The 20,830-nt window shown below is 36.6% G+C and overlaps 1 protein-coding gene across 1 annotated transcript; it reads left to right on the top strand.

The window, feature by feature from the left end:
- The first annotated feature begins 447 nt into the window (after nt 1-447).
- LOC131941553 (uncharacterized) lies at nt 448-4,920 on the top strand. The gene is made up of 7 exons (XM_059300848.1): nt 448-493; nt 1,684-1,721; nt 2,373-2,429; nt 2,500-2,714; nt 2,859-3,113; nt 3,806-3,998; nt 4,650-4,920. The coding sequence occupies exons 1-7, from the start codon at nt 448-450 to the stop codon at nt 4,902-4,904; spliced, it is 1,059 nt and encodes a 352-aa protein (XP_059156831.1). The 3' UTR covers nt 4,905-4,920.
- Nucleotides 4,921-20,830: the final 15,910 nt, after the last annotated feature.

Below are 20,830 nucleotides of genomic sequence, written 5' to 3'. Positions count from 1 at the left end.
ATATAAATAATTTTCAGACATAATTGGAACTTTTGTTAATTTTTTTAAAAAATTGTGTTTAATGAACATGCCGACAATCATTACTATCAGTTTGAAAAATTAAAATTATTTCCCAACACTTTCAATAATAATTTTTTAACTCATACATTTAGACTATGAGCACGATAATAGTCTAACACTTAAATCCATATAAGTATGTCAACGACAAACAAACTTATTACATGTTACATACAGAATTGAGCTTTATATATATATATATATATATATATATATATATATATATATATATATATATATATATATATATATATATATATATATATATATGCATGTACACGTATACGTACACGTTCACGTATTGAAATAGATATATATGTTTAAAGATTTTTCTTAAAATCGCTGCTTCAGATTAGGGTTATGATCAGATTGTCTCTTATCGCCATAGTGATGGGCCTGAGCTTCATGTTGGTCAACTATTGCTTCACTGCTGCCGGTAAGTTCATGTTGAGTTATGGTAGATAGACGGTAACCAAGCAACAACAGTTGACTTAACGGTCATCTTGACCTCTCGTTTACATCTAGGCGAAGGCAGTTTTACAGTAATGTTATAGTTACATAAAATAAATTAAATTAATTTAAAATATAAGCAAAAAAGATATTAAATTGTTATATTTAGCATTTTCTTGTAGTCTTAGGGCTATCTTGTGTAACATTGTGTTACAATCTTTGCTACATGTACATTTCTATTTTCTCCTCTCCTATCTTAGCATTCTATTTCCCCTGCACCATAAGAATCTTCATTTTAAGGATTCAGTCAATTACCAAATGCGCAGAATTCTTATATTTCGGCATCGTCGTAGCTTGATGTTGGGACATTAGCCTGCACAATGGTGATGATGAAGGGCTAAGATCTCAAGCAAATGGTGATTTGTCTGCGGGAGAGCCCTGCAGCTCATGATGCAGTTGATATCATTTTTTTTGGATGAAAAAAACCGACTCCTTGCCCTTGTCTGTCATCTGGAACAGTTTGAGATCTTCCAATATGGATGTCTGCCCGATGTGTTTCCATCACACTTTACAGAGTCTGATGACATTCCATCATTCTTTGTTCGTTTTGTATAAGAGTTCTTCAAATTTACCTGTTTCTCTTAGAAATCGCAAATGCCGATTGAGATTTTTTTTATTGCGTTGATCTTAAATCTGGGTAGACCAGTGGTATATTTTCTATGTTCTACGAGGGTAATCGCGGGCCTTGTAACCCGGGCGTTGGATTTGGTTATGTGTCGTTTTATGAGATATGTCTCGGGTTAAGTGTCGCATGACGTCGCCCACCCCTCTCCTTGTCTGCCCACAACCGGATCTATCCATTTAGGTGGCTCGACTAGGTCAAGAACACGTAAGCGTTCAGGTTCATCTAGGAACTCTTGCGACTCGGCCGATGACATTTTTTTCGAAGCTCGTACGTCATGTGATGCCGTGTTAGCATCACTCCCCACATGGTTCGGTCTGCTATTGAAACGGTTGCCAGGATACGGCTGTTGCAGCCACACAATTGTAATATGAAAAGTCATAGTGGCTTCACAATACGCCAAACTATGTTTACGATACAGTCACAGTGTGATCGAGTAGAACACAGTTTGCGATTCACTTAACTTTTAACTCACTGTTGTTTATATTTGACAGACAGATTTAGATGGGAAAAGAAAGTAGTCAACAGAAAGGTTTGTGGTTTTTTTTTAAATCTTGTTATATGAAGTCTTAACCAGCACGGTTAAATACAATTTCATTTTGGGTTTGGGTTGATATGGCTAACCACTTTCTATCAAACCTAACACCTATTTACTACTTGTATTTAACAACATAAAGAATATGGTCAAGCACATATTCTGTTTATATTCAATTGCAGTTTCTTAAGACATATTTCTTGTACAATAATCATCATTATTGTCAACATCAGCATCATCATTCCTACGTACAATAGCAACACAACATCAACTCACCTTACTACTCTGTTTTGGGCGATTCCTCCAATTAGGGTCCCTAACATTTGGGATACTCGTGCTTCATTGACAACTAATATTTTCATATTTGTTTTGTTTTGGTCTTCTTACTTTCCTCTTTACTCGGGGATCCCAATTTAAGCCTGTTATGTGCTTAGTACAAGGTGAGATAATTCCTTCATAATTTGCGCTTTTTAAATTATTTAGTTTATTTATGTTGTTTTCATAGTTAGGTGTTGGTAATTATCTCAAATGCTCAAACACCTTGAAGATTTCACTTCTCGTACACATCCATTGTCTCTCCTATTTCTGTACAGTCTAAATGTCTGAATTTTGTCTTGTGTTGTGTTTGACTGGTTTCATCTCCCACAGATTGCCGAGCTACAGAAGTCTCTGTCACATCCTGATACAGGAGCCGCATCTATTTCAGTACAAATGTTGTCTGTGTGTTGTCTGCATTTTGTCTTGTGTTGTGTTTGACTTGTTTCATCTCCCACAGGTTGCCGAGCTCCAGAAGTCTCTGTACGACGAAGACAAGGACGCCCCCTCCATCACCATCGTGACCTTGTTCATCAACCTGGGCAGTTTACAGAAGGGCGGCGGCTCCAACTACAACACCCCGGACAAATATAAAAAATGGATGATCACGTGGGGCTGGTTGACCAATCACGTCGTAGCTTTTTTCGAAGATGATGAAACAATAGAGTATTTTAAGTAGGTTATTTTTTTTTTCAGTTGTCATTTTAAATTAAGTGATAAGGTTTGAGGTTGAGATATTTATAAATTAATATGTCGATTAAAAAAAATAATTTAGTTATTGTTATTTTATTAACTTTGAAACAATTTTCTCTATCCAAGACAAATCCGTTCTCAGCAGCCCGCCCACAGGACTGTGATTGTGAAAGTCAACAGGTCCCAGCTGGACGCCTTCAAGAACCTGGAGAGGATCAAACAAATTTACAGCAACAGCTCATACCCCAAACATTCACCCAACACCATCAACGCCAACTACAGCTGCACCATGAGTGCTAAATATGACGTCATGACCATGGCACTGGACATGGGACTGGTCAAGACAAAATATCTGGCATGGATGGATATTGGTCTGTTTAGGTATGGACATTGGTCTGTTTAGGTATGGACATTGATCTGTTTAGGTATGGATATTGTTTAGGTCTGGACATTGGTCTGTTTAGGTATGGACATTGGTCTGTTTAGGTATGGACATTGGTCTGTTTAGGTATGGACATTGATCTGTTTAGGTATGGATATTGTTTAGGTCTGGACATTGGTCTGTTTAGGTATGGACATTGGTCTGTTTAGGTATGGACATTGGTCTGTTTAGGTATGGACATTGATCTGTTTAGGTATGGACATTGGTCTGTTTAGGTATGGACATTGGTCTGTTTAGGTATGGACATTGATCTGTTTAGGTATGGACATTGGTCTGTTTAGGTATGGACATTGGTCTGTTTAGGTATGGACATTGGTCTGTTTAGGTATGGACATTGGTCTGTTTAGGTATGGACATTGGTCTGTTTAGGTATTGACATTGGTCTGTTTAGGTATGGACATTGATCTGTTTAGGTATTGACATTGGTCTGTTTAGGTATGGACATTATTCTGTTTAGGTATGGACATTGGTCTGTTTAGGTATGGACATTATTCTGTTTAGGTATGGGCATTGGTCTGTTTATTTATTTTGTAAACACATATATAATACAACTAAATAAATATAAGATTGGATATTTCAAAAATTATTCTGGCTTTTATCTTACACAATTCTGAACCCCTTAAATCACCAGGAATCTTCTGGAAGAGAAACTGAAACCAAAGAACAACAGCTTCACCATGGAGGTACCTGCAGACTTCAACAGCAGTCGAGTGGGGTTTACACAGGTGTCGTCAAGACAAGCCATGGAGAGGCTCAGCCCGTGGGAGTACATCAGAGATAATCATGTCTGGGTGGCAGGGGGTCACGTGATGGGGACCCACGAGGTTAGGCTTCGGTTAAAAATAACTTATTAATAGTTACATTTAAATTTTCTAAACACAACAAGGTCTCTGATTGGATAGTTGGCTTTGTGACGTCATCATCTTTTATGCGATGTTGATGACGTAGGAGACTCGCTATTGAGATGAAATAAGATGGGGTTGTAGAAAAGGCACAAACATAGCGTCGTGTAATTTATTGACGACTCCGTGTTAGCTTTCATAAACTTTGGCAGACCAGCCATTTTCATTGTCGTTTTAGCATTAGTTCATCAAGCGCATAGAGTCAGTAGCGTAGCGAGGTCGGGTGTTACCCGGTGCGGCACTTAATGGTATCCCCCCAGAGGCGTAACGACCCTTCCAGGGGACAAACTTTCAATTTTCGATTTGCACCCCCCCCCCTCAAACTTTCGATTTGTACCTCTTAAAAGAATATTTAACACTCGAATTAATCACTTAATTAAGTGGAATTATCATTTTTCTCTATATATTTTGCTATTTTTTGCATTGGTGTCACCTCCCTTAATGGTGTCACCTGGTGCGGTCCGCACCCCCCCTTCACTACGCCTCTGCATAGAGTATGTAGCCATGGATTTGAATATTTGACTCTTATATATCTTTTAAAATACTGTACAATTTACCTACAACCTTCCCCAGGTCATCCGCACGTTCATCACGTCGTACAAATATGTATCCCAGGAGCTGATCAAGGCCGGCATGTCCAGCACTGACCAGCAGGTGATTGGAGCCATGTACTCACCTCAGTTCCGACACCTGCAGAAGGTGGACATACAGGGGTACTCGTGTGTGGACGGACAGTTTGGTCTACATGGCTCAGACGTGCAGTACTTTTGTTTGAGTTATATATGCAAGGAGGCGGGGGAGAAGGCTAAAAATAGAACTTTTGTTTGAGTTATATATGCAAGGAGGCGGGGGAGAAGGCTATAAATTGTACTTTTGTTTGAGTTATATATGCAAGGAGGCGGGGGAGAAGGCTAAAAATAGTACTTTTGTTTGAGTTATATATGCAAGGAGGCGGGGGAGAAGGCTAAAAATAGAATTTATGTTTGAGTTATATATGCAAGGAGGCGGGGGAGAAGGCTAAAAATAGTACTTTTGTTTGAGTTATATGTGCAAGGAGGCGAGGGAGAAGGCTAAAAATAGTACTTTTGTTTGAGTTATATATGCAAGGAGGCGGGGGAGAAGGCTAAAAATAGAATTTATGTTTGAGTTATATATGCAAGGAGGCGGGGGAGAAGGCTAAAAATAGTACTTTTGTTTGAGTTATATGTGCAAGGAGGCGAGGGAGAAGGCTAAAAATAGTACTTTTGTTTGAGTTATATATGCAAGGAGGCGGGGGAGAAGGCTAAAAATAGAACTTTTGTTTGAGTTATATATGCAAGAAGGCGGGGGAGAAGGCTAAAAATAGAACTTTTGTTTGAGTTATATATGCAAGGAGGCGGGGGAGAAGGCTAAAAATAGAACTTTTGTTTGAGTTATATATGCAAGGAGGCGGGGGAGAAGGCTAAAAATAGAACTTTTGTTTGAGTTATATATGCAAGGAGGCGGGAGAAAAGGCTAAAAATAGAACTTTGGTTTGAGTTATATATGCAAGGAGGCGGGGGTAGAAGGCTAAAAATAGAACTTTTGTTTGAGTTATATATGCAAGGAGGCGGGGGAGAAGGCTAAAAATAGAATTTTTGTTTGAGTTATATATGCAAGCAGGCGGGAGAGAAGGCTAAAAATAGAAGTTCTGTTTTGTAAGAAAGTGTTTAAGGTAGAAGTAATAAGCTACGCACTTACTGCATATGACGGACTGTCTATGGGCGACTAAAGGCCGACATAGACAAAGTGCTGACACGAAATAAAGCCGACAGGAGATAAGCCAATAACGAAACGGCCGACTGAAAATAAACGCTAGCTAATTTTAGAAAACAACAAAACTCCAAGTATAAAAATGTTAAGTATTTATTTAAAACATGTTACGCAATGATTAAGTTAAGTACAAAAAAATAATAATTAATTAACTAAGACAGTTCGGTAGTCCCTCCCCCATCCCCATAATGTCGCTTTGATTTTATACATTTTGACATTTTTTTTTAAATAAACCAAAAAATAACAGATTTCACTTAATTCAATTTTATTTTATCAAACTTAAAACATATTTTAGCAGGTTGTAAGCTTCTGGGCAATACAATTTTCTTTTTTTGTGTGTTTTATTTCAATCAAGAGATTCTGATAACGCTCACAAATTTTGTCCCACAATAAAAGGAGGGAATTGTAAAACATGGAGACCTAGAAAGTAACCCGCAATGTTCGAGAAACTAGAATGCAAATAATATTTTGTCAGTATTTAACAAGTAGTCGGTCAATTGTTGGTGGTCAGTTTACTTTAATTGGTTACTTGGATTTGTTTTGATATAGCATCCTACACCTAATTGTTGTTATTGGGTGTGTTTAAGACACTCCGGTTATTTCTTTTAGTTTGATCTGATTTTTTCAACTATTAAGGATAGAAACTAGCATTGTCTCTTGGACCTTCCGCCTTGGGTGATACTGATAGTGCTGGCAACTTTTGTTTCGTTCTTTGACTGTAGTTTACAAGGGACGTAATAGAAATCTCTCTTCAGCGACTTTTTTTTCAAGATTTATCGGCCTTTTGATCTGATACTTTATTGTTTTTTGCCCTTGTGGACATTTTGGATGAAGACAGTTTGTCTTACAACGATCATCATTAGTGCAGGTAAAATAAAGTAAATAAGATAATTAATGTGAAATATTTTTCCAGTAATGCGCTACGGATATTTTTCAGACCTATGGAGTAATAATATTCGCTTGTTTTGAACATGATTTTATCTTGTTAACTGAGCATCTCGCTATATTTTTCTTTACCAAAAGTTTGTCGGGTTTAAACCTTTTTACTTACCATTTCTTTGCATCGTTAGATGTAAGGCTATATTTAAGCTTAAACATAACAGAATGAGCCTTTAAATAACACACACGCACACTTAATCAGTCACACGTACACACACACAGAGGCGTAGCGACCCTTCCCGGCGCCTGGGGACAAACTTTCAATTAGGCACCCCCCTCGGGAACAACCTTTCAATTTTTAATTTGCACACCCCCCCCCCCTCAAACTTTCAATTTGCAACCCCCCAACTATATATTTTAAAATATTTTTAATGAAAAACAATTTAAGGTCGGCGCCCGGGGACATATGTACCCCCCGCCCTCCCCCTGGCTACGCCTTTGTTGTTGTCTAGGAAAGTATTGATTTTAAAACATTCTCAAGACACAATAATTTTTTTCAATTACGGAATACAGTATTGTCACAGCCTGTTTGTACAGCCAACTTCATGGCACATGGTAAAGGCAAATACAAACCGCATCACTGTTGTGTTATTATATTTTAAGGTCTGATAGATAACATCAAACAACCTTTATCCTGGTGATTTTTACAATTTTATTGATATCACAGATACAGCAGCTACGCTACCAAAACAAAAAACCTCCTTTCTTCTTCTTTCCTCCACTTCCACTTTCTTTTGCGCATGCGCCTGCCCACAATATTTTTTAGATTTATATCGCCTTTTTACACCTCCACTCGAAACATACATTCACCCTACATTTGACTGTTACAAGTATAATAAATAGCAGTTTTCTATTGAAGATTGCAATGCATGGTTGACTCTTCTCAGATCAAACGCAGGAAATGCCTAGGAAAACCGACCACTAGAAAACTGGAAACTCGTGACATCTATTACTGTGTAGAATTGACACGTAGAATTAACCCCACGTGACGTCTGGCAAGAATTAATTAGCAATTCGAATTGACATAAATATTTAGTGGATGTAGCGTTGGAATCTTGAAGCTTTTTCAATTTGAAAGTTTAGAGATAAAAACTAGTCCTCCTGTCGTAGGCTACATTTGAGCTAACTTACTGCGAAATGTTGAATGTTTTTTTTAAATTGATGATTGCATTTGCCTTTAATACATTTCTTCGTCTTTGTTCTTAATTATATTGTTGGACCGGATTAGCTCCAACACAATTACATATTTCGTATCAACCTGTTATGCGCTGTATACTGTACAGCAGAATTTCATCAAGGCATCTCTTCCCCCCCCCCCCGAAGAAATTCTACCGCACTCCCCGAACTAAATGAAATTTATATAGAAAACTAGCCGTCCCGGCCAGGCCCTGCTCTGGCTTCTGTGAAAAACCTTTCTGTTAAAGACCATTACCTGTGTGTTTAGTAATCATCATAAACCCGGCATTGCCCACCCAAACCACAACCAACCAAAACCAAAACAACAAAACGCAAACATAACTCTAACACAATAACAAATACAAACGAAAACAAAAACCTAACAACAAACCCAACCACAACCACAAACACCAATACAAACACTAAGAAAAAACAAACAAAAAAGCAAACGAAAAAAAAAACCTAACAACAAACCCAACCACAACCACAAACACCAATACCAACCAATAAAAACACCAAAAAAAAAAAAGAAAAAGTAGACGAAAACACACCAAATCCAAACGCAAAACCAACCAAAAACACAAATACAAACCCAAAGAAAAAAACACAAACAAAAACGAAAAAAGAAAGAACAAAAACGAACCAAATCAAACCGCAATCACTAACGCAAACTCAACCTAAACACAAAGAAAACACTAACGCGAACATAAACGCAAAGTGCTCACAGCCTAGCCTGGAGCGAAATCGCCTGTTTTAGCTTAATAAACGACTATAGTACCCCAACTTATTCATAGTCTTTTGCACTCACTTAAACGAACGCGCCTGTTTCAATTTAATGAACAATTATAATACTCCAAGCTTATCCGTAAAATACCTACAACATTTGCACTTGATCAATCCCCGCTAATTATGTAATTATTTTTTTCCCAACACCAAAACAAAGTAATAAAAAGTAAATACTTTTCCACTAATGTAATTGTTTTATAAAGGGAACTAATTGTGTTTTCCTAAATTATCAAAGGGAAGTAAGTGCTATAGGACTAAATAAAGACATAATTAGAATTTTTGTAAAAGATGATATTTTTTTTAAAACTTGTGTTTAATGAACATGCCGAAAATTATTACTTTCAATTTGATAAATGAAAATTATTTCCCGAAACTTTCAATATTAATTTTTTAACTCATAAATTTAGACCATAAGGACTTTAATTATCTAACACTTAAATCCATTGAAGTATGTCAACGACAAACTTATTACATACAGAATTGAGCTTTATATATTAGATTTATACTTTTAACAGTGTCCGTCCCCCCCCACCCAAAGAAAGTCTACCGCCTCCCCCCCCCCTGGAAAATTTCAAGTGCCCCCCCCCCCCCCCCCCGGAGTAAAAAGTCTGGAAGAAACACTACTATTTAGCCGTTGACTCCGAATTCAGTCTGCTTGATACTTGTCATTATAGTTGACCAATTAATCATTGACCTCAAAGGTAGTCTAGTACTACAGAACTTGCGACCATCTGTCAAATGTCGAATTCCCAATGTCTTAAAGCCCCTTGGCTACTGCAAGTAAACTTTCTTATTTGTCTGTAATTACTTATGATATTTGAATTTAGAAATCTTAAACACAATTTTGATAGGTAAATAATTTACTAAATTAGTTTTTGAGTACTTTCATTAATGAATGAATACACTATTATAACAAACAACACACTCAATATATGTATTAGTCGTAGCTACGTAATTTCGAATGACGTCATCTAAACAGGATAATACGTTTCCTAGTGAGATGAGGTAATTATCTTGTGTTAGCTTTCGGGAGCCTGCCTAGAGGTACCCGAATTTTTTTATGAAGTTTTAAAGATCGTCAACGTTTATGTAAAAATATTTTGATATGTCAATACTATTTAAAGAGCATTGTCAAGCGGGGTCAATGACGTCACAAATGACAGGCGCTAGTAACAGACTTCAAGAAACACTGCTGCACCTTGAAATTAAAAAAAAATATTCTGGAATTTTCCCCTGATTCATATTTAAGAAGTAGGCCTACGCATTAGTTTTCGAACTTTAAATTTAATACTAGTATAGTAAGTGACACCAGCGAGTTGACGAGAATGCTACCATCATTTTTTTTACATGGCCAAAATTTGTGTTTTTGTCAAGTTTGCCTTCATAACGTCCGTAAAAACCCAGTTAATTAACTTAGGAAAAAAGTCTAAATTTAATATTTTAATAACCAATCATAGACATTGCAAATGTGGAGAATCTGAGAATAATATTTTGTGTTTAAGGCCAGTTAGCTCTGCCCCCCCCCCCCCCCCCGAAGAGATGTCTGGAAGAAACTCTGCACTGATTAAGTGACTTAAATGATTTAGTTAAAAATCTGGCTATTCAATGGTCATTATGTTGTTTTTAAGTAATTTGTATTAGTTTGACCAATTAAATTGTATATATTTCATAGCGTACTTCTTGATGAGTAGATCGATAGATCTAGATCTAAATCAAATATGAATGAATTAGTTCCTTTCTTTATAGTCTAAAATCGGAAGATTCATATATTAAAAAAAATAAAAAATTAAGATCGACTTGGTGTGTCTCGATCCCGCAACATCTGCGTGGTATTAAGTACACTATCATCTATAAGTTTAGGCCGGAAAAATTGTATTGTATACATTTCATAGCGTAGGTAGATCTAAATCAAATTTGAATGAAATAGTTCATTTCTTTTTATTCTAAACACGGCAGATGACGTCATTAGTTAATGTATAAACATTAGTGACGTCACAGTTTTATGCGTTCTTTTTCACAACTATAAATGCTTTTCCTGTTGCATAATTAAAACTGTTTTTCTACATTCGAATACGCCTTTATTTTTTATTTTTTATTCTTGAAATAAAATTGTGGTTATACATTTAAAACATCTACCATATTATTTTCAACAAAAGTCCGTATCAAGTTCTCCATATATCGCTGAAGATTCTGACGTGATATCCGGCGAAAATATTTTGCGGGCAGAGAGAGAGAGAGAGAGAGAGAGAGAGAGAGAGAGAGAGAGAGAGAGAGAGAGAGAGAGAGAAGTGCGCACATGGGCTTTTATATATTAGGATGGACTTGCCGTCCCGCCAAGGCTTTGCTCTAGCACGCTGAAACTGCTGCTACCATGTCATGTCTATAAGGGTGAAAGCGACACAGCATTGCATTTTGTGAGGCTGATTCCCAGTGGGATTCATTGAATACTGTACCCCTTAACGCTAGCTTAACACACACAAAAAATGTTTTATTTTGACGCTAAAGTTATTTTAACTCTACGTAGCTAACATAATCGAAATCTTAATCTTTTAAAAACTAAACATAAAACTTGCAAAATATCACCAAAATATAACATATAATGTAACATAAAATATAAGCTAAAAACTGCAATATTAATATCTGACTAAAATATAAACATGAAAGAAAGCAAGACATTTAACTAAGATATAAACTAAACCCAATCTTATCCAAACGCTAAATACTAAAAACAAGTTAATAAAAAGTCTAGTGACAATTTAAGCGCAATTTCATTGTTATCCATAACAATTTTAAATCGAGATAAATCATATATTCAGCAAATAAATAATGCAACACAAGTAGTTTTAATAATTCAAAACAAAATAGAAAAAATATTTATAAACGAGATTGAAAAAAAAAATGAATGTTTATCCTCCTCGACGCTTGATTATAGTACTGTAGTGTATTATGTATAATGTAATTTTAATTTTTTTTTTGTGACCAAACGAAAGGATATTTTTGAAAACTTTCTTCGGCAATATTGTTCTAAATTATGACAGAAATCGATTGGTAAATGTTTCAAGTCACTAAGTGGACTGGTTGCCGAGATATGGGCCAAAAACTGAATTTTGAGTTTGTTTGGCTTTTCCGGGAAATCCAGGAAGGAATTCCGGGAATTTTTTTAGCTCACAATCATCCTCGAAACTTGCGTAACATATTTGCTTTGGAACTAGTCCTCGATATTGCTTCGTTGCGGACACACATCCATCCAGAAATAACGAATTAATAATCGCAATTGTTCTTATGGAAATTGCGCTAAAAATAATCCAATATCAATTTCCTTAACCTCAATACTTCAATAAAACATCAGAGTTGAATTAAGCCGAAATCAATAATTAACCTAATTAGTCAGCGGAACTGTGTGGCTAAAATTTCATATATAAGTATTATATCAAAATCGTAGTTCCGTAGCAACTTTTGAGCGATTTCCGATTTCCGGAAGTGGAACTTTTTCTATTTTGAATTTTCAAAAGCCTATAACTTGAGTACTATTTCAGATAGATAAATGAAAGTTCACATGTAAGGAAAAATTCTAATTCTCTGCCTTCTTTCGAATTTTGAGTAATTTCCGTTGACCGTAAGTAGTAATTTACGCTATTTCCGATTTCTCAAAAAAACGCATGTGAATTTATAAAGTACTAATAATATCCCGCACTATTATACATATTTTATTTGGCGTTCACTTGGTGTGCAATTCAGTTTTTAAGAGATTCCATTCTATTATCAAATGTTTATATAATAAAATGTTTAAGTAATTAAAAAATGGATTTAAAATATTGCCTATGTCGGAGTTGTCATCTCCCGTAGTGTTATATTAGAATATTCGAGAAAGTTTAGGGGAGATCACTCCTGGTTTATTATTTTATCACATTTATCAAAAGTTTTAGCTTCAACACAATTTCTAAACACATTTCTTAACACTATATCGCTTTGATGAAACCTTTTCTATCACATTCATCAAAACTTTTCTATCACATTCATCAAAACTTTTCTGTCACATTCATCAAAACTTTCTTATCACATTTATCCAAACTTTTCTGTCACATTAATGAAAACTTTCTGTCGCATTCATCAAAACTTTTCTGTCACATACATCAAAATTTTCTTATCACATTTATCCAAACTTTTCTGTCACATTCATGAAAACTTTCTGTCGCATTTATCAAAACTTTTCTATCACATTCATCAAAAATTTTCTGTCGCGTTTGTCTCAATTTTTCATTAACATTTTTTCAAAATATCTGTATCAAGTTTACCAATGTTTTCTACTATACTCATTAATACACGATTTCCACATAAAAGGGGAAATAATTGGAATCCAATTTTTTAAAAATCGTATTTCCTTTGTACATTTTGATGTTACGGAAATTGAGATTTTGACTCTATTGATTTATAGTCCTATTAAAAATTACTATAGTATAAACTACGAGCCGGCCCGCGGCATATCATATGCCGCTATTTAGTTGTTTTATTTTCTACTTTTCAGTAATTCATAATTTGTGAATTCGACAGTACCAATGCTGCCACTGAAAATATTTGCTTTAAAACACTATCAGTAGGTCGTTAAGAACGATACTACCCCCCCCCCCTCCTTTCCCCCAACCCCTACCCCCACCCTCCTTTCCCCCAACCCCTACCCTACACCCCCCCCCTCCGTGAAAGCAGCCTCGTCTTAGTTACCTCCCCTAAGTTTAAAACCGTTTCAAACTAATAGCCGTCACTAAACCCGGCTCTACGAATGTAAACATTTAGCGTGAACCACAGCTCACCAGACCATGTAATTGTAGGGGTTGGGTGGTAGGGAGCGCGCTTACAGCTTGTTTTCTAGCGTCTCCAAGAAGAGAATTATATATATAGATTTAATATAACCCTTACAAAACAGCAGAGAACGAGAATTTTTTGTTATGTCCTTTTACCCGCAGTTTTATACAGTTACAAGTATCTTCAATTCGGGGTGGTAGAGGGTTCGACTACAGACCCGAAGGTCTCGAGTTCGGATCTCGGTCTGGACTCGGTCCCTGAGTCTACACGACACTGATAGTCAACTGACAACCGTTGAGGAAAGTAAAAGGGCTGGGCATCAGAAGCCTAGCGACCCTTCCCGGCGCCCGGGGACAAACTTTCAATTTGGCGCCCCCCTCGGGAACAAAAGTTCAATTTCCAATTTGCACCCCACCCCCTCACTTTCCATTTGCACCCCCCCCCATATACTTTTTTATATGTATAATGCAAAACTGCACCTAAAATGAGATTTCAATTTGTTTTTCTCAACCAATTATGGCGCCCCCAATGTCACCTACTAAATCACACAAATGACACCTAGTAAATCACACAAATCACACCCTAAATCACACAAATGACACTGACTAAATTACACAAATGACACCTACTAAATCACTCAAATGACACCTACTAAATCACACAAATGACACCTACTAAATCACACAAATGACACCTACTAAATTACATAAATCACACCCTAAATCACACAAATGACACCTACTAAATCTCTCAAATGACACCTACTAAATAACATAAATCACACCTACTGAATCACACAAAATATAACCTACTAAATCACACAAAATATAACCTACTAAATCACACAAATGTCACCAACTAAATTACACAAATGTCACCTACTAAATCGAACAAATGACACCTACTAAATCACACAAATGACACCTACTAAATCACACAAAATATCACCTACTAAATTACACAAATGACACCTAGTAAATCACACAAATGACACCTACTAAATCACACAAATGACACCTAGTAAATCACACAAATGACACCTACTAAATCACACAAATGACACCTACTAAATCAAACAAAATGTCACCTACTAAATCACACAAATGTCACCTGCTAAATCAAACAAAATGTCACCTACTAAATCACACAAATGACACCTACTAAATCACACAAATGACACCTACTAAATCAAACAAAATGTCACCTACTAAATCACACAAATGTCACCTACTAAATCACACAAATGACACCTACTAAATCACACAAATGAGACCTACTAAATCACAGAAAATATCACCTACTAAATCACACAAATGACACCTATTAAATCACACAAATGACACCTACTAAATCACACAAATGACACCTACTAAATCACACAAATCACAGCTACTAAATCACACAAATGACACCTACTACATTACACAAATCACACCCTAAATCACACAAATGACACCTACTAATCACACAAATGTCACCTACTAAATCACACAAATGTCACCTACTAAATCGCACAAATGTCACCTATCATATAATGTCATCTACTTCCAGGTCGAGTGTTACCCAGTTCGGCACCTTTTTGTCCGTGTCAATTTTGCTGTGCTTTCACCCCCCCCCTTTCCCCCCCCCCCCCCCCTTTCCCCCCCCCCCCCCCCCACCTCCCGGTAAAAGCTTTCAAGTTTTCACATTTTATCTACTGATGTTATCTATAGTCGGTTGTTCATGCAGGTGGGTGCAGCATTGTTTTATTTATAGTTAGCAGGACACGTCAACCTGTCAACCCCATAAAGATAAAGATAAGAGATAAAGTAAGAGTTGACATTTTAGACAACTGGTGAGGTAAGAGGTGAGACAACAGGGGAAGTAAGAGGTGAGACAATATGCGAGGTAAGTAGTGAGGTAACAGGTGGGTAAGAGGTGAGGTAAGAGGTGGGTAAGAGGTGGGTAAGAGGTGGGTAAGAGGTGAGGTAAGAGGTGGGTAAGAGGTGAGGTAAGAGGTGGGTAAGGGGTGAGGTAAGAGGTGGGTAAGGGGTGAGGTTAGAGGTGGGTAAGAGGTGAGGTAAGAGGTGGGTAAGAGGTGAGGTAAGAGGTGGGTAAGAGGTGAGGTAAGAGGTGGGTAAGAGGTGAGGTTTGAATCGAGGCAATGAGTGAGGTAAGAGGTGAAGTAAAGGTTGTGTAAGAGGTGATGTATGAGGTGATGTAAGAGGTGAGGTAAGAGGTGAGGTAAGAGGTGATGTATGAGGTGAGGTAAGACGTGAGGTAAGAAGGGAGGTAAGAGGTGAGGTAAGAGGTGAGGTAAGAGGTGAGGTAAGAGGTGAGGTAAGAGGTGAGGTAAGAGGTGAGGTAAGAGGTGAGGAAAGAGGTGAGGAAAGAGGTGAGGTAAGAGGTGAGCTAAGAGGTGAGGTAAGAGGTGAGGTAAGAGGTGAGGTAAGAGGTGAGGTAAGAGGTGAGGTAAGAGGTGAGGTAAGAGGTGAGGTAAGAGGTGAGGTAAGAGGTGAGGTAAGAGGTGAGGAAAGAGGTGAGGAAAGAGGTGAGGTAAGAGGTGAGCTAAGAGGTGAGGTAAGAGGTGAGGTAAGAGGTGAGGTAAGAGGTGAGGTAAGAGGTGAGGTAAGAGGTGAGGTAAGAGGTGAGGTAAGAGGTGAGGTAAGAGGTGAGGTAAGAGGTGAGGTAAGAGGTGAGGTAAGAGGTGAGGTAAGAGGTGAGGTAAGAGGTGAGGTAAGAGGTGAGGTAAGAGGTGAGGTAAGAGGTGAGGTAAGAGGTGAGGTAAGAGGTGAGGTAAGAGGTGAGGTAAGAGGTGAGGTAAGAGGTGAGGTAAGAGGTGAGGTAAGAGGTGAGGTAAGAGGTGAGGTAAGAGGTGAGGTAAGAGGTGAGGTAAGAGGTGAGGTAAGAGGTGAGGTAAGAGGTGAGGTAAGAGGTGAGGTAAGAGGTGAGGTAAGAGGTGAGGTAAGAGGTGAGGTAAGAGGTGAGGTAAGAGGTGAGGTAAGAGGTGAGGTAAGAGGTGAGGTAAGAGGTGAGGTAAGAGGTGAGGTAAGAGGTGAGGTAAGAGGTGAGGTTAGAGGTGAGGTAAGAGGTGAGGTAAGAGGTGAGGTTAGAGGTGAGGTAAGAGGTGAGGTAAGAGGTGAGGTAAGAGGTGAGGTAAGAGGTGAGGTAAGAGGTGAGGTAAGAGGTGAGGTAAGAGGTGAGGTAAGAGGTGAGGTAAGAGGTGAGGTAAGAGGTGAGGTAAGAGGTGAGGTAAGAGGTGTGGTAAGAGGTGGGTAAGAGGTGAGGTAAGAGGTGAGGTAAGAGGTGAGGTAAGAGGTGAGGTAAGAGGTGAGGTAAGAGGTTACACAACAGGTGAAACAACATATGATGCAACAAATTCGAGGAACCTATAAAATAGAGACACTTTTAACATTTTTTATTTGTGTTAACACTTCATAGAATTTTCTTTAAGCTTTTGAAAGCAATTTTATTGTCTGGTGAATTTAGCTGCAGGGGACAGCCGAGACCCGGTTAGCTTATGTGAATCAACGCTTCCGCCTCTCTCCCCACATACCTCCCCCCTCCCTCACACACACAATTAGAAATAAGAGCACAGTTGATTTATATCTGGGACATGGCGGGGTCGAACGTGTCTTAGAAAATTTATTCTGGACACACCCCCCACCCCAAACTTAGACTGAACACCCCCACCCCACACTTAGACTGAACACACCTCCCACCCCACACTTAGACTGAACACCTACACCCCTACCCCACACTTAAACTGAACACCCACACCCCCACCCTCACTTTGAACACACCCCCACCCCACGCTTAGACTGAACACACCTCCCACCCCCACACTTAGACTGAACACACCTCCCACCCCACATCTAGACTGAACACACCTCCCACCCCACATCTAGACTGAACACACCCCCACCCCAAACTTAGACTGAACACACCCTCATCCCACACTTAGACTGAACACACCTCCCACCCCACATCTAGACTGAACACACCTCCCACCCCACATCTAGACTGAACATGCCTCCCACCCCACATCTAGACTGAACACACCTCCCACCCCACATCTAGACTGAACACACCTCCCACCCCACATCTAGACTGAACACACCTCCCACCCCACATCTAGACTGAACACACCTCCCACCCCAAACTTAGACTGAACACCCCCAACCCACACTTAGAATGAACATACCCCCACCCCACACTTAGACTGAAAACAACCCCACCCCACACTTAGACTGAACACCCCCACCCCACACTTAGACTGAACACAACTCCCACCCACAATTAGACTGAACACACCTCCCACCCACACAATTAGATTGAACACACCTCCCACCCACAATTAGACCCTTTATAATGCCCGTCCTATCCATATAGTTACTACAGGACATGCCGTATATTGTTTGATACTTGAAATACGTACACAAAAACATATTGTTTGATACTTGAAATACGTACACAAAAACATATTGTTTGATACTTGAAATACGTACACAAAAACATACTGTTTGATACTTGAAATGTGTACACAAAATATATTGTTTGATACTTGAAATACGTACACAAAAACATATTGTTTGATACTTGAAATACGCAAATAAAAACATATTGTTTGATACTTGAAAAACGTACACAAAAACATATTGTCTGATACTTGAAATACGTACACAAAAACATATTGTTGATACTTGAAATACGTACACAAAAACATATTGTTTGATACTTGAAATACGTACATAAAAACATATTGTTTGATACTTGAAATACGTACACAAAAACATATTGTCTGATACTTGAAATACGTACACAAAAACATATTGTTTGATACTTGAAATACGTACACAAGAATATATTGTTTGATACTTGAAATACGTACACAAAAACATATTGTTTGATACTTGAAATACGTACACAAAAACATATCGTTTGATACTTGAAATACGTATACAAAAACATATTGTTTGATACTTGAAATACGTACACAAAAACATATTGTTTCATACTTGAAATACGTACACAAAAACATATTGTCTGATACTTGAAATACGTACACAAGAATTTATTGTTTGATACTTGAAATACGTACATAAAAATATATTGTTTGATACTTGAAATACGTACACAAAAATATATTGTTTCATACTTGAAATACGTACACAAAAACATATTGTCTGATACTTGAAATACGTACACAAGAATATATTGTTTGATACTTGAAATACGTACACAAAATATATTGTTTGATACTTGAAATACGTACACAAAAACATATTGTCTGATACTTGAAATACGTACACAAGAATATATTGTTTGATACTTGAAATACGTACACAAAATATATTGTTTGATACTTGAAATACGAACACAAAAATATATTGTTTGATACTTGAAATGCATACACAATATACATATCTTGTTTTATTACATACACCAAATAAATCTATTCTTTGATTGTTAAAATACGTACACCGTATAAATATATTTTTTTCTTTGATTGTCAAAATACGAACACAGTTAAATATACATTTTATTGTGAAAATACGTTCCGCAGATTAATATATTTTTTAATGTTGAAGTACGGAGCCTACACTATATAAATATATTGTTTGACTGTTAATATACGTAACTCATATGAAAATATATTGTAAATATATTATATTATATTGTAAATATATTATAAATATATTGTTTGAATGTTAAAATACGCACACCATAAGCAGATATAGGTGGCAAAATGCCACCCTTTGTGTATATGTTGCAGAAAAATAGACATTACAGTTTGTGCTCTATCAATCGTGAAATCTGTATAAAGTTAAAATGATAAAAACTTTTAATATATTTTTTTTACATCAGCGGCGTGTAGGCCAAACAAAAGCACTGGAGCTTTTAACAATTTGCATTAATTTGCATTTGTACCAGCTTAGCTACATGTATAGAATGACGGAATTTTTATAACCCGCCATTAAAAAAACTTACGAAAATAAACACTTTATTTATAGCCTAAATAAAAGAGAAGGCTCGCATAAGAAATCCATTATATAAATTAGTGGCGTAGCCAGGAATTGGTCATGGGAGGGGTTTAAACATTTTTCCAACTGTATACAATCCTATATATATATAGGCCTATATATATATATATATATATATATATATATATATATATATATATATATAGGCCTATATATATATATATATATATATATATATATATATATATATATATATATATATATATATATATATATATATATATATATATATATATTTATATATAAAGGGTGGGGGTCCATAGGAGGGGTTATAACCCCCAACCCCCCACCTGCCTACGCCAATGACATAAATACATTTTTTCAAGATTTTTTTAATGATAAAAGCTGCTAAGGAACTGCATGTTAATTTTCTCATTTTAGGTTTGCAGGTGTCTGTTTTCTAGTATTTGGATATTGTACAAATATTAAAGTCTATATTTAAATGATTATTTCTAAAGCCCCATCTTTGTTAGTTTGTCCCCTAATATCTATAGTTCTGTTATTTACATCCGTTACATTAAAAATAATGATATATGATGTCATTAATAATATTCCTCATAAAAGTCATTAAGCGAGTAAGATTTAGAAACTATTTGACTAATTAAATGGACTGATTGAATAAATATAGCAATATTTACGTTAACTTTTATGAACAAATCAATTAATTAATGACTTTGAATAATCATTGTTTAATCATATTTAATCATATTCTTGCATTGCGTTCTGATGGTTTTTTAAGTCGCTAATTTAAAATAGGAGAAAATTTGGGTACAAGGTTTAATCCCAATCCAATATTAAATAGACAAAAAAAAATTATTTTACTAATCCATCGGAAAAGTGCATACAATATTTTCGTAAATAAAAACTCAGTTCAGCATTTTGGGGGAAAAAAAAGTATTTTAAAACATCTAAGTGTAAAGAAATTTTTCATAAAGTGTCTTGCTAGACGTCGATTAAGAAATGTAACAAACCAATACGTTTCAAAGTAATACTTACATTTTATTACATAGCTATTGAAAACAGTAGCGCATATCATATGAGTGTATATGAAGGAAAAAAACAGTCTAACGGGTTGTTTTACAGGTAAGGTTTGATAGGGAAGAATATAAGCTGGCTCAGCGCAGTTAAAACTTATGTTTTCAGTTGTGAAAGTTCATTGAAAGTTTTGGGTTATTAAAATTCAGGTAAAAGGTATGTTTTGGGTTGTCCAAGTTTGTTAAAAATTATGTGTTGGGTTAT

This window comes from Physella acuta, unplaced genomic scaffold, assembly GCF_028476545.2.
Source record: "Physella acuta isolate Inbredline_101_S28 unplaced genomic scaffold, ASM2847654v3 ptg000029l, whole genome shotgun sequence".
Taxonomy (NCBI): Eukaryota; Metazoa; Mollusca; class Gastropoda; family Physidae; genus Physella; species Physella acuta.
This window is presented reverse-complemented; position numbering and strand designations above follow the sequence as displayed.